Here is a 13095-nt window from a genome sequence, read left to right on the forward strand (position 1 = left end):
GGCCAAAACCTAAATATGTTCAAAATTAACAAAATATCCCCTGGCTTTGGTAACATTGTTTTTTCATTATAGGATGTTTGTGTACATCTTTGTTTTTCTGCCTCTACACACTGTGAGTCTTAGTGCTTTATATGTGTGAAGAATAGTTTAAAAATAGGTTAGAAAGGAAGTAATTCTTTCATATATTTTTCTATAATTTTGTATAACCCCAAGGGAAGGCTTCCTTGTGTCTTTGGTATCTGTAGAGACAACAGAGAAATCAGATAGATAACTTGCAGGGAAATGTTAAGATTAATGCTCATTTTCACACTTACATGAGAAATATAAAGGCAGTTATGATATTACATTGGAAAATAGATAACCAGTTAAGTAATGATAGATCAAGCTGTAAAAGCACATAGTTAATACCAATGTGTATTTGTAAGTATGTTCATAATGGTTAACATACTAGTTGTAAGGAAAGTTTTTGGAAATTACCTTCTTTGTTTCGAGGGTGGCACTGATAATCCTATTGTTGAGTAATATAGGTCACATTTTCATAAACAACCTCGTTACAACATACAGTGTCTTTAATATCTGACACCTGCCTACTTTTCTTCCTTCCTGCATTACTGCTTGCCTCCACGCTTAACTCAAGCTATTCTTATCTATTTTAGTGTTCTCTGTATACCAGTGAACCTTGCAGGCAGGCTTTGTATATCTTTGCTTTCTCTGATACATACCTTGCATATACCGATGGTGTGTGGTTATCGAGAAAATGTTTCTCTTCAACAATAGAAGGAACTCAGTGAGGACAAACTGTTTTTTTTTTTTAATATTAATGTTTCCAGTACCTACCTTTATGTCTCTTTTGTAGATGGGTGAATTCAAATAACTGAAATGGGCTAAGGTGAGAGATTTGAACTATATGAAAGGATGGTTACATTTGCATGACTTTTCTTCCTGTTCCGTAACCATGGCTTTGGCTCTCACTTGTTACCCTACCGTGTTTGCCTCTTTGAAGTTTGGAAGAAAATGAATATACCTGTATAGTGTACAAATCAATCAATAGAGGAAAAAAAATACTATTCAGTTGAAATTCTTAATTATAGTGAGAAAATATTTTATTTCATGAACTTTCCTGTCCTTACAAAGGATATAATCTACTAAAAATCACAATTGGGTATTTATAGGGAAAACAGTTTTTTTTTCATTAAGTGAAACAATTCTGTTATATCCCAAGTCCAAAAAAAGAGTGGCATTTTTCTCTCTACAAAAACTTCAATGAATGTACCAAAGGGAATTGTCTATAACTATATCGTTCTTTAAATTTTCTGAAGTCTAACAGATACCAAAGGTAAAGTAGAGCTTTGCATGATCTAGTCACAGTTTAAGAGGTTACATTTTGGCATCTTACATAAATTAATCGTTATGGAATCTTTAGGGACATAAACTGTGTAAATGAAGAGGTAAAGCAGTTCTATTAAACAGTTCTTTATATTTTGGTTAAACATCAGTTAGAGTTCTATTTTGCTTTACTAATTTACCAGTAATTCTGGTAAATTCTGGTAAATTCAGCATGATGACTATTGAATTATAGGAGTAGTAGCATCATCACACAGTCTAACATTTGCAAGAGAAAATTAATTATCTGAAAACTGGAGGCTTATCCTGAGGTTTTAAAAATATTTTCATCTGAGTTTTTTTTTTTTTTTTTTAAAACATGCATATTTATTTAGCCTCTTAATGCATGTTATTTCCAACCAAGTAAATCTAGTTTCATAACAGAGATTATTTAAGAGATTTGGCTTATTTTTCCTTTTGTTGGTAAATGTGCCAAGCGTCTGCTTTCTATAAGACGTGTGTCTGTTTCAACTTACTATTTTGATTATGAGTAGTTTATTATCCAGATAGACCTTCAAAAATAGAAGATTTGCTGAAAAGTTCTTATGTATATGGTTGAGTGCATATTTTAGAATGATTTGGGATTTATAAATAGCATGTAAGATAATATTGGGAATATGTTAAGTGTAACATATAATGCTTTAAAAAAAAAGGAAAGGAAAAAGGATGATAATATTCTAAGCATCTCCAATAAGGAAGTGAGTGGGTGGAACATTTTCAAATGCTGATTTGGCTTCCCTTACAACAGTGTTAACATCTTTGTATTTAACTGACGGAGGTTCCAACATTTACACTGCCCACTTAAGTTTGTCCGAGGCTCCCAAGTTTTACTACTTTACAAATACTGCCTTGAGATTCCGACTTCCACACTTTGACTTATACCTTTTCACTTTAGGGGTGTGAACTTCCTGGGGGGCAGTTCTTTTATGTTTGAAATTGCTCAGTTTCCATCTGCTTTTACTTGACTTGTGGTCTTGAAGATCATGCTGGCCCATGGGATACTGCAGTGTGCCGAGAGGATGTGGAGTTTTGTCAGCCAGTGAAATATGTCTGGGTTTTTTTTCTTCTTCTCCTTTTTTTTTTTCAGCAGCTTTCATACACTCCTCATCCTGTGTGGTCTTCACTAAACTGAATTTATATTTAACAGACCTACTCACCCTCTTTATCATCTTCTATGACTTGGCCTTTTTTAAGGAGAGGTGTGTGGAAGGAACATCTGAGCCAAAAAACTGTAGTCTTGGCAACTGGAAAACCTAAACCCGAAAGCTTAAAGTATATATGAGTGTGCTTCAGTATTCACAAATGTGTATTTTCTCATGCAGAAGAATATCATATTTCAGATATGTACAACTGTCAGAAAAATTATCATGTCAACAGTAGACTCCAAGTTTTGTCTGTGATTCACGTGACTTTTTTTTTCTTTTGCTTGTTTTTAGGCACTACTACAGTCTTCAGTTAAGCAGCAAGTAGAAGCTATTGAAAAACAGTACATTTCTGCAATTGAGAAACAAGCACACAAGTGTGAGGAGTTGTTAAATACTCAGGTAATAAAATTGTACATCCATTATATATTTATACTTTTCTTCTGACTCTCCTCCCCTGAGAGCTTTATAACTGTTTATTCAGTTTCGTACCATTTACTTTCCTTGGTGTACTTTGGAGGAAAAAAATATGCTTATGTAAACTCAATGTTAAAGTTTGGGCATTTCATGATAGACTAAAATTAGAGCAAAAGGGCTAAGGTATGTAGGACTCCCTCAAATTAATGATTCCTATTTTAACTTCTGGGTTTTAATGTTATTTATCAACCGAAGCAAATAGATGACTATAAATGTGCTATGGCACATGTAATGGTTTCAGTGGCATAAGATTTTATAAATATTTGAATTTTTAGAAATATTTTTGCTTGAGTTACCTTTCATTGTATGTAGGTATTAGTTCCTATTTGAATTTTTGTTGATTTTTCTTTCCTTGATTTAATGTGTTAGAAGGCATTAAAGACAATTAGTTGATTTACACTAATCAGTTGAAGAGCATTTTTGGATATGTCATAGTACAAATAATACATGAAAGAAATTCTCAGCAACACCTTGGAATAACAAAACTTGGTGGGTGAAAATAAAATCAACTCTATTTAAAAGACCTATTTGATATCATGAGAAGAAAATACACTAAGAATTAGGAAAACAGAATTAGGTATAGAATTGAAATGGTGATTTGTAAATATGTTTACACATCCCCAAGATTGAGATCAGTTCTCTTAAATATTTTTCAATGTGGTTTTAACAAATGGCTTGGAAGAGGAAATACACAAGGAATTTTATGTATTTGATAATAACATACTCTTTCGGGTGGTGATATACCAGGTTGTCAGAGGTACGAAGTTATACAACTTCATAACATAACAGAAAAATCACAGAGAAGAATTAAGGTGATGGGAACTGTGAGGCAGCATAAAGCATGTATTAGCCAGGACAGGTTAGGGTATGCCCTAACTTCTCTGGCTTCAGACAGCAACTATTTGTGTCTTACTCATGCTACACGTACATTGAGGTTTATCTTGGGGCTTGTTCTCATGTTGTACTCCCCTAGGAAATAGCCTGATAGTATAGGTCTTACGGGAAACATTACCTGTTATCTTTGCAGAGGGAAAACAAGTCCAGTCAGATATCCTACCAGTAATTCAATATTCTGGACTGGAAATGACACTTCTATTCCCAGTTTGTATTCACAATGCTGCTCCCCCAGTCATTTTGGGGCCAGCCAGCTAGTGAGATCTTACCATGAACCTGAAAGGAAGAGAGCAGGAAATATTTGATAAACAGCACTAACATAGCACAGTCTACTCTTTTGGTCACCAAATAGTCACAGTCTCCATTTCACAGGCAAATTTGCTTATCCTATTCTTGTGGATGAAAATCTGAAAGTTCTAACCAGCTAATGCCTCAAGCTCAAAAGTCCAGGAGCTCTGATTAAAGGTGGGAAATGATATGCTACAGTTTCTAGAAACATTATCAGGTCCAGACATATAGTTCTTTTTGACCTGGAGAACTAGAAACTAAAATTTACGAATTTACCCCCAACAAATCTAGTATACAGTTGTGAGACAAAGGTAAGGGGTTGACTGTAATCTCTCTCAGTAGGAAATATTAAGCATCTGAGATACACAGCTGTCATTAATATGTGACAATTGTAAAATTTCAATGGACAGATTAAATAAGAATCTCTGCCATGGGTGTAGGATTGCTCTTTGATTTACCATGATTCTGTTTTCAGGGTTTAGGGACAAGATCTCCAGTCTATTGTTGTTTACGGTTTTCTAGGTTTAAAATTTTTCAGTAACGTTGTTGGAGATACCATTTTTCAGCCTGCTTCCTGTCTAGAAAATTGGGAGCCATGGGTCATTTTGGGTAGCAAATCATCGCAGTCAGGTTAATGGTTCTTTAACTTCTTATGTGTTTGATTAGGGACAGCTTCATTTATCAAAGACAAGCCAAACCCAGAGTTATTTTAGAAACCTACTTCCTAGATTTAATATGTTTATATGCTTTCCACCCTCATGCTTGTCTGTCTGTCTGTCTGTCTCTCTGATTAAAAATAACTTCATTTATCAAACCTGGGTTGAAGAAATCCCAGTGGTCTCTTTCCCCAAGCAATTCGGTCCATATGAAAGTATATGCAGGACAGTCACAGCCTTGTATCTTTGCTTGGAGACACCTTAATCAATTGAATCTTTAACAGGGAGTGTGACTAACATATACTTGCTTTTAATACTTGCTGCAAGGCTGAATTTAGTTGGTCTTTGTTGCTCAAAGGCCATCTCAACTATTTCTTTTATAAATTGAGGTTGGGAAGGTGGTTGTCTTTGCGAGTCCCCAAATTTCTGAACTTTTCTATTATCTATAATGCAGTATTTGTGAATTATTTTTTTCTTGTGAATTCAGTGCTGAACTTCTCTTTTTCTTATAATGCCTCATCAAAAACAGCCGACAGCAGAGCTAATAAATGATTTCAGTGAACTTGTAGGTTAAAAATTAACACACAAAAATCGGTTGTGTTTCCATATACGACCTATAAAAAATCAAAAGGGAAATTAAGAAAGCAATTCAACTTACAATAACATCTTAAAGAATAAAATATCTAGGAATAAATTTAACCAAGGAGGTGAAAGATTTGTACTCTTGAAAGCTACTAAACATTGCTGAAAAAAATTAAAGATAACCTAAATCAATAGAAGGACACCCCATATTCATCAGCTGGGAATATTTGATGAAGAGCATTCAAAAGTACCTCAGGACATTTAAAGGATCATAGGCTGTTCAGTATGGTGAAATGCTATTTAAAAACCAAACACTAAAAGGGGATATCATTAGTAGATAAAAGCATGTGAAATGTAGAAATGGAGATCCCACACTTTTCAAATCATGTTTCTTTAGATACCATTTGGAATACATTTAATTAAACACAATTAATAACTGGGTGGTTCCTTAGGAATCATTTAGTTCTACGTGTGTCTGTTTGTGTGTGTGTGTGTGTGTGTGTGTGTGTGTGTGTGTGTGTCTTTCTCTGCCTTTCTCTTTTTCAAATTAAAATTTAAGGAAAAGCAAGTTAACACTAAAGCACGTTCTCTGGAGTCCGACTGTCTGAATTGATCTCTGATATTGTCACTTAACTATTTTATTATGGAATGTCCCTTAACCTCTCTGTATCTCATTTTTCTCATCTATAAAATATACACCCAAGTAATTCCTACCTCATAGGATTGTTATGAGTATTATATGACATTATACTTGCTTACATAAGGTTTCCTTTTTGAAAGCATGCTTAGATTTTTGATCTAGCTATGATTTCTGTTAGCATTTGACAGTTTTATTTTTTTCAAAAACATATAGTTTTCCTATATAATTTGGAGAATTCCTTCACTGATTTTGAGACTTCCTATATTATATATTTTAATTTCAATTTTCTGTAATTAAATAGAACAAACAAAAAATAATGTACTAGACACAGTATCAAGATTTAAAAAACGGTTTTGTAGGCAGGAACAAGTTGTTTTTTTCTATTACCCTTCTGGATTCTCTGGCTGGGGCCCTGTAAATTGGACAGGCCCTATAAAAAGGGCAGATTAAGAAGAGAAAACCATACCAATTTATTTGATATAATTTTACGCGACATGGTAGCCTTCATAAGGAAATAAAGACCCAGAGAAACAGTTAAATCTGAGTATTTTTATAGTAGGACTGATGAAGAGTGGAAAGTCATGGAAAAATGTGGTAGGATGAAAGGGTTAAGAACTAAGGGTAGTAAACTAGGGAAGCTTAGCAATAGCTGTTCATTTGGATTTCTCTTGGCATCCCTCTGTTTAGAAGTAAGGATGCTACATTTTTCTGGGTATATGTGTAGAGTGAGTACTTCTAACAAGAGGGTCTTTAGGTGGGAAGGAGCTACTCAGAGAGTCCTTCCTGCACCTGCCATTTCTCAAAGTCCTTTATTTTAAAATAGTATGTCAAGGTACCATATTTTGGTGTAGCATGTTCGGAACCCTTTCAGTACCATTATAACATATTTGCTCAGGTATTTTAAATTTGGGGGGAAAAGTTACAAATAATGTTAAGTCTCAACTTCTCTGTGATATTTCCCTTCCCCCTCCTTCCTTAAAGGACCAACGTTATACGGACTTCACCATGTTTTCACTCTTACCTTCATGTATCCATAATTGTTTAGTATTTAGTTCTAGTTTGTCCTTAAATTCCCCCAAATGTTGTTGTTATTTACCTTTCTTATTGTGATGTACTCTTATATTTACAAGTTGTTGTTCCCTTTTACTTCTTGCCTTCTTTCTGTCCAATACTATAGTCTTTACTTACATTAGTCCCTACTAATTGAAAAGTATAAACTTTATTAATATTTTTTTCTGAAAATGTTTACCATAATTTGTTAATGTAAATGCTATGTAAAATTCTGTAACGGTTATTTTCTCTGAAGATATTATTCCATTGCTATTAAATCTCTATTTTTGCTTATGATATATGTAATGGTAGTTTGACTATTGATATTTTATATGTACTTTATCTTTTCTCTTTGATTGTTTTTAATAATTTCTCCATATCTTTGATATTCTATAATATTACTCTGATGAACTTAGAATTTATTTTTGAATTGCTTTTTTTATACTTTCTGTGCAGACTTGGCAGTGGTAGCTAACTATGCACCAAAATTTGTTCTTCCTCTTACTTAGTATGGAGTTGTCACTGGCTAGCTGCTATCCCCCCAGGGAACCTTTTTCTTTGCTTTTATGGGGTTGATACAATTTATAAAAGCCTGTTTTTGCCTATGTCCTCCCATGTCAATAAAACAATTGATATGAAACAATCCCTTTCAAATTTAACAGTTTAATTTATATTGTGACTTTCCTAGATAGTAAACAAAGTTCGAGTAGCTTAGCTTTCACCAGTGATTTGTGAGTGAAAGTAACGTGTGTCACTACCTGGCCAGGAAGGTTAATAAGTTAGACTCTGTCTGCCATCTCTTTCCTTTTGCTTATGAGAGAAATGGAAAGGTCTTTGTCAATGACTGAACCACAGGCGTGAGGAGATAGGGCCTGTGAATTACCACTTGCGGGGAATCTGTCACTCAGGAACATTTCCATGTATAAAAAAGAAAACTTGTATTAAGTGACTGACATTTTTGCAATTATTCATTGATAGCACCTATCATTATCTTAATATATCAAGACTCATTTAGCTTCATTATCTTTCAAAAACTTTTTTTTACCGTTAATATAGTATATTTTTTTCAGACCCCAAACTTAAATCACAGAAGTGATTAAGAAACCTGTTGCAGAAGTTTTAAAAAATAATTGAGAAATACTATCATAACAAATAAACATAGGCAAGAAGTCAGGCAAGAAGTTGGATCCAAAGAAGTAAAAGTTTGTGTTTTGTCTGTGTGTAGGGCAAGGTGGAAGGTGAGAGTTCGTTTTAGGTGAAAAGTGGGTAACATTTAAATATTAATATATGAAAGTATCCAAAAATATAACTGAAAAGAAAAAAAATACTCCCACATTTAAAGATTGGTTTAATTTTAAAATTTTACTTTGACCTGGAATGCATTTAAAATGAAGGAAAATTATATCTGGGTTCAATTAAGATTAAAAAATGGTGATTTATGCCTGGTCTTCTGTATATCACATGATTCTTTTCTGTATGGCACAATCATCTGATCATACTTGGCTTTTCTTTTGAGTAACACTGTATTACATCTCCAGATCACAGGGATGTTTTAAAATATTCTCTGCATTCATTTAGAGGAAAATTGGTAATGATAGATTGTTATAAGACACCCACTCTCATTCTACTTGAGCAGAACAGAAAAATATTGTGGTCTTGGCACCTTAAGTATAGAAAAAAAAAGACACAGAGAAAAGTACATGGAGAAAATAACTAAGAGCAAGAAAGTAGAAATAAAGCAAGTGACATATTGTTAAATCACACACAAGTGAGATATTCCTTAGAAACGATGAGAAAACCATTTTCCCTTGTTTAAGGTATTAATGTTAGAGCTGAAAATCAAACCTTTTTTATGGGGTCGGGGGAAAGGTAATTTCTTACTGGCCAGATAGTATGGAAAACAATTAAATGGAGATAACCCAAGGATTTTGAGTATAATTAGTTAGCATTTCGGTAATACTATGGGCTAAGATACTCAAATTAATTTGGTATATCCTAAGGTTTATCTACTTTAATCATTTTTCCCCCACAGTTTCCTTTAAGGCTTACCTCGACATCCAGTTTACAAGTCAGTTTAAAATGTTAATTATTTGTTTGTAAAGTGAATTTTAAAATGAGTATTTTAAATCAAAATTTATTAATGAGGATATATCCATGAAATCATACTATGAAGTATGTCAAATGTTATTTTATGTGTAATATTGTAATTTGCATATGACCTTTTAAAAATGAATATATTGCGTTAAGAAAGCTGTATGTATATTTAAGTACCTAAGAGAATAAATCTTAAAAGTTCTCATCACAAGAAAATATTTTGTAACTGCGTGTAGATGTTTACTAACTTATTGTGGTTTACTAACTTATGTTTGATCGTTCTACAATATATACAAATATAAAATCATTTTGTGAAACTTAATATAATGTTGTATGTCAATTACATCTCAATAAATAAGTGCAAAAGATAAAGGCAAATTAAACAAACTCCAATAGTCGAACATAAAATTAGGTCACTAAATAATTATAATATTTAATGAGGACTAATTATGTTCTAGTTATTTTTCAAAATGCTTACTACACATTATCTATTTATCCATTCATTTCTTCACTCTTCATTCATTTTTCAGATGTTCTACAAGAACAACAAACACTTTTGCAAGTTTATTCCAAGATTTGAAGTAGGTTCTGGAGATATAAAACAACAAAAAGTTCTATGTCCCCAAAAGCTTACAGCCCACTGTGGAAAGACAAACTAGTACCAGGCAATTACAATAAAATAAGAGAATATGATAAGAAAAGGATAAGCACAGGATGCTATAGGTATCTTTGGAGGACCATCTAATCTCACTTTATCCTACCACATCTGTATAGAAACAGCATCAGTCCTTCCAATAAGTAAAACTATCATGACAGTAAATACCCTGTTTCCCCGAAAATAAGACCTAGCTGGAAAATCAGCTCTAATGCATCTTTTGGAACAAAAATTAATATAAGACCCGGATTATATTATATTATGTTATATTATATTATACCCAGTATTGTATTATATTATATTATATTATATTATATTATATTATATTATATTATATTATATTATATTATATTATATTAAAGACCTGGTCTTATATTATAGTAAAATAAGACTGGATCTTATATTAATTTTTGCTCCAAAAGATGCATTAGAGCTATTGTCCGGCTAGGTTATTTTCAGGGAAACATGGTATAAATGGTCTCATCCCTATAAGAGTTTCAGATCAGATTGGATTTAAAAGCAAAATTCAATTATTTCCTACTTACAAGAGACTCATAAAACAAAATGACACAAGCTAAATCTGAACAAACGAATACTGCCTTTTCAATCCAATTCTAATAAAAATTAAGCAGAGGTAGCAGTATTTTTGTCCAAGTAGAAGTTTGGCCAAAATTTGTTAAAAGATATGTTATAAGTCCATTTTTATTGATAAGACAATCCATGATGGAGAGATAACCAGGAATTATTTACTTAATAACCACAACAGTTAGTACTATCAGTTCAGTATTTATGGTGTGTCAGGTACTGCACTTCCATGTGCTGTTTTATTTATTTCTTTATATAAAACACTATGAGATTGCAGCAGTGATAATTAGTGAGTCGGTTTGGTTTAGTAACTTTACTAATTTCACATATCTAATAGGTAACAAAATTTGGTTTGATTCCAGATCTAATGTACAGCAAAAACTATCAGAAGTTGGAGAATTTAATAAAAGTTCAATGGAGATAATTAAACATACCAATGTGTCCATGACAGATGATGTTTTTAAAAGTAATTTTATAATTCACTATTAATAGGGGTTCCAAAGAAAGAGGGAGAAAAGAAGTTCAGTGGTCACATTTCATAGTATAGGCTTTCAGTTCTATTATAAGACACTATCAGTTCCTGGCAGCATTCACAAACACACTTTTTGGAACAGTGTCTTTTATTTATGCAATACCAGTACTCAACTGAATATAATTTTGGGGATTCTGAAATCAAGTTATATTATATTTGAACATAATAATTTACAAAATATAAAGAATACATGATAATGGAGCTTCTCTTTGTCAGATGCCTAGAGAATTCTTAAAAAAATGAAATGACAGGAAATCTAAATAAATAATTTAAATCAGATATAATACAGTATAAACTGAAAGACTCCTTTCACGTTATAATGCAAAATATATTAGTTTTTGTTTCTTCATTTGTTTATTTCTTTTTCCTTTGTTGTTTTCAGTTTTATATACCACATATCAGTGAAGTCATATGGTTCTCTACTTTTTCTGTCTTATTTCGCTTAGCATTAAAATCTCAAGATCTGAAACCTATATAACTTTACTAAGAATTGTCACCCAATAAATTTGAATTAAAAAAAAATAATAATCCTTTAGCATTTTTGAATTTTTAAAGTCCTCCTTATAAACTTAGTAATCATTATTTATTGTCTACTATTCTTTATACCGTATTAATTGCTTTACATCCAGGTAACTTTATCCCTACAATACTCACCTGAGATAAGCTTTATTTCTTCCATGTTACCCATAACATAGCTAACGCTTAGAGAGGTTAAATATGTTGCCCAAGATCACAGCTGGCAAACAGAAGAGCTCAGATCTATGATTTTAAATATTGCATTCCTATTTTCACATTGTATTCTTTGCACTACATGCATTTAAAACAAAACGAAAAAGATGCCTCTCTGATCACACTTTTTGGCACTCCACTTCAACTTTACTATCCAGGTAATCATAAGTCTAGTTTACAACTACCTAAAATACTGACATTGTTATTTTTACTTTAGAATTAGGCCTTTTGAAACTCAAATAGGCCATAGTCTTTATTTCAGAAGCAAATGAAATGTACTCTGGACACTTGTCAGCCCTCTTATTGCATTTCACTATCTTTACCAACAGATCTTACAGGTTTTATTAAAAGAAATAATATTGAATTCTGCAACATTACTTGTAAATAATGAGTTTTTCCTTTTAGTAAAATAAGCTACAAAAATGTAGATTTTTATGAAGTTCTTGACAGAAATTTCAGTAGGTCAAGTGTAAATTAAGCAGATGATTACAATGAATATTTGACAATGAAGCTAATTTACTCCATAAGATTAGTATGTATGTATGTATGTTTTTACATATGCTTAAAATTCCCTATACCCTCTTCTTATACATTGTGTTATCTAGAAAATAAGTAGAAAATTTGATACATTTACAATTTGTTTCTAGATTAAATATTTCTGATTTTTTTGTGTATATGAAACTTGAAACTATTCTAGGTAGGTTTAGATCAAATGGATATATTTTAGCACTGTTGTCATCCGAGCATCGATGCCTAAATGAAAATTAAATAGAAATGAGGAAAGTAAAAGTGTAGGTAACTCTATTGTTGAAAATGTTTTTGTTTTATGTTTCCAATTTTAGATGTCTAATATTCATTAGGCAAATATTTATTTGACAACTGTGTTATCATACACCTCACTGAGTGCTGGTGATATAAAAGCAAATCAGGCATAATTCTTTCCCTCATAGAGCTTTCAGTTTGTTGCACTCAGCATTTACCTGTTCCTTGGGAAATGAAAGGGAAAGGGAAAAGAATAAAAGCCATATAAGTATTTATATTTTATTTTATTTCCCATCAGGTTGGTCTTTTCCCCGTACTTGTGATTATAGATTATGTAACATCCTCCCAGTTTTACTTAACATTATTACAGATTTTTTTAAAGTTTTTTCAGTGCCCTGTAAACTCACTGAGGGCAATATTTTCATTAAATATTCTTTATTCTCAATACCTTTAATTTTGGAGTCACTCAGTAAAACAACTTTAAATGCACAAACGTACTTTTAGTTCTCAGATTTGTACTACTGGTTTTCTATTGTAGGAAGCTTAGGTTAGGTCCAGTTTTTTTTTCCAGTATACAGAATGCTGCAATGACTAAATAGGCCATATATTATTTTTTCTTTTTTGCA

At 32.2% G+C, this 13095-nt stretch overlaps 1 protein-coding gene across 4 annotated transcripts in view; it reads left to right on the top strand.

The window, feature by feature from the left end:
* Positions 1-13095, top strand: part of CCDC91 (coiled-coil domain containing 91) — a 290110-nt gene that overhangs the window by 167673 nt on the left and 109342 nt on the right. For all 4 annotated transcript variants that reach the window (XM_033117969.1, XM_033117972.1, XM_033117970.1 and 1 more), the window contains exon 8: positions 2820-2927. In XM_033117969.1, coding sequence (XP_032973860.1) covers positions 2820-2927 — 108 coding nt within the window. The remainder of the gene's footprint in view (positions 1-2819; positions 2928-13095) is intronic.

Source organism: Rhinolophus ferrumequinum, chromosome 10 (assembly GCF_004115265.2).
Source record: "Rhinolophus ferrumequinum isolate MPI-CBG mRhiFer1 chromosome 10, mRhiFer1_v1.p, whole genome shotgun sequence".
Classification (NCBI taxonomy): Eukaryota; Metazoa; Chordata; class Mammalia; order Chiroptera; family Rhinolophidae; genus Rhinolophus; species Rhinolophus ferrumequinum.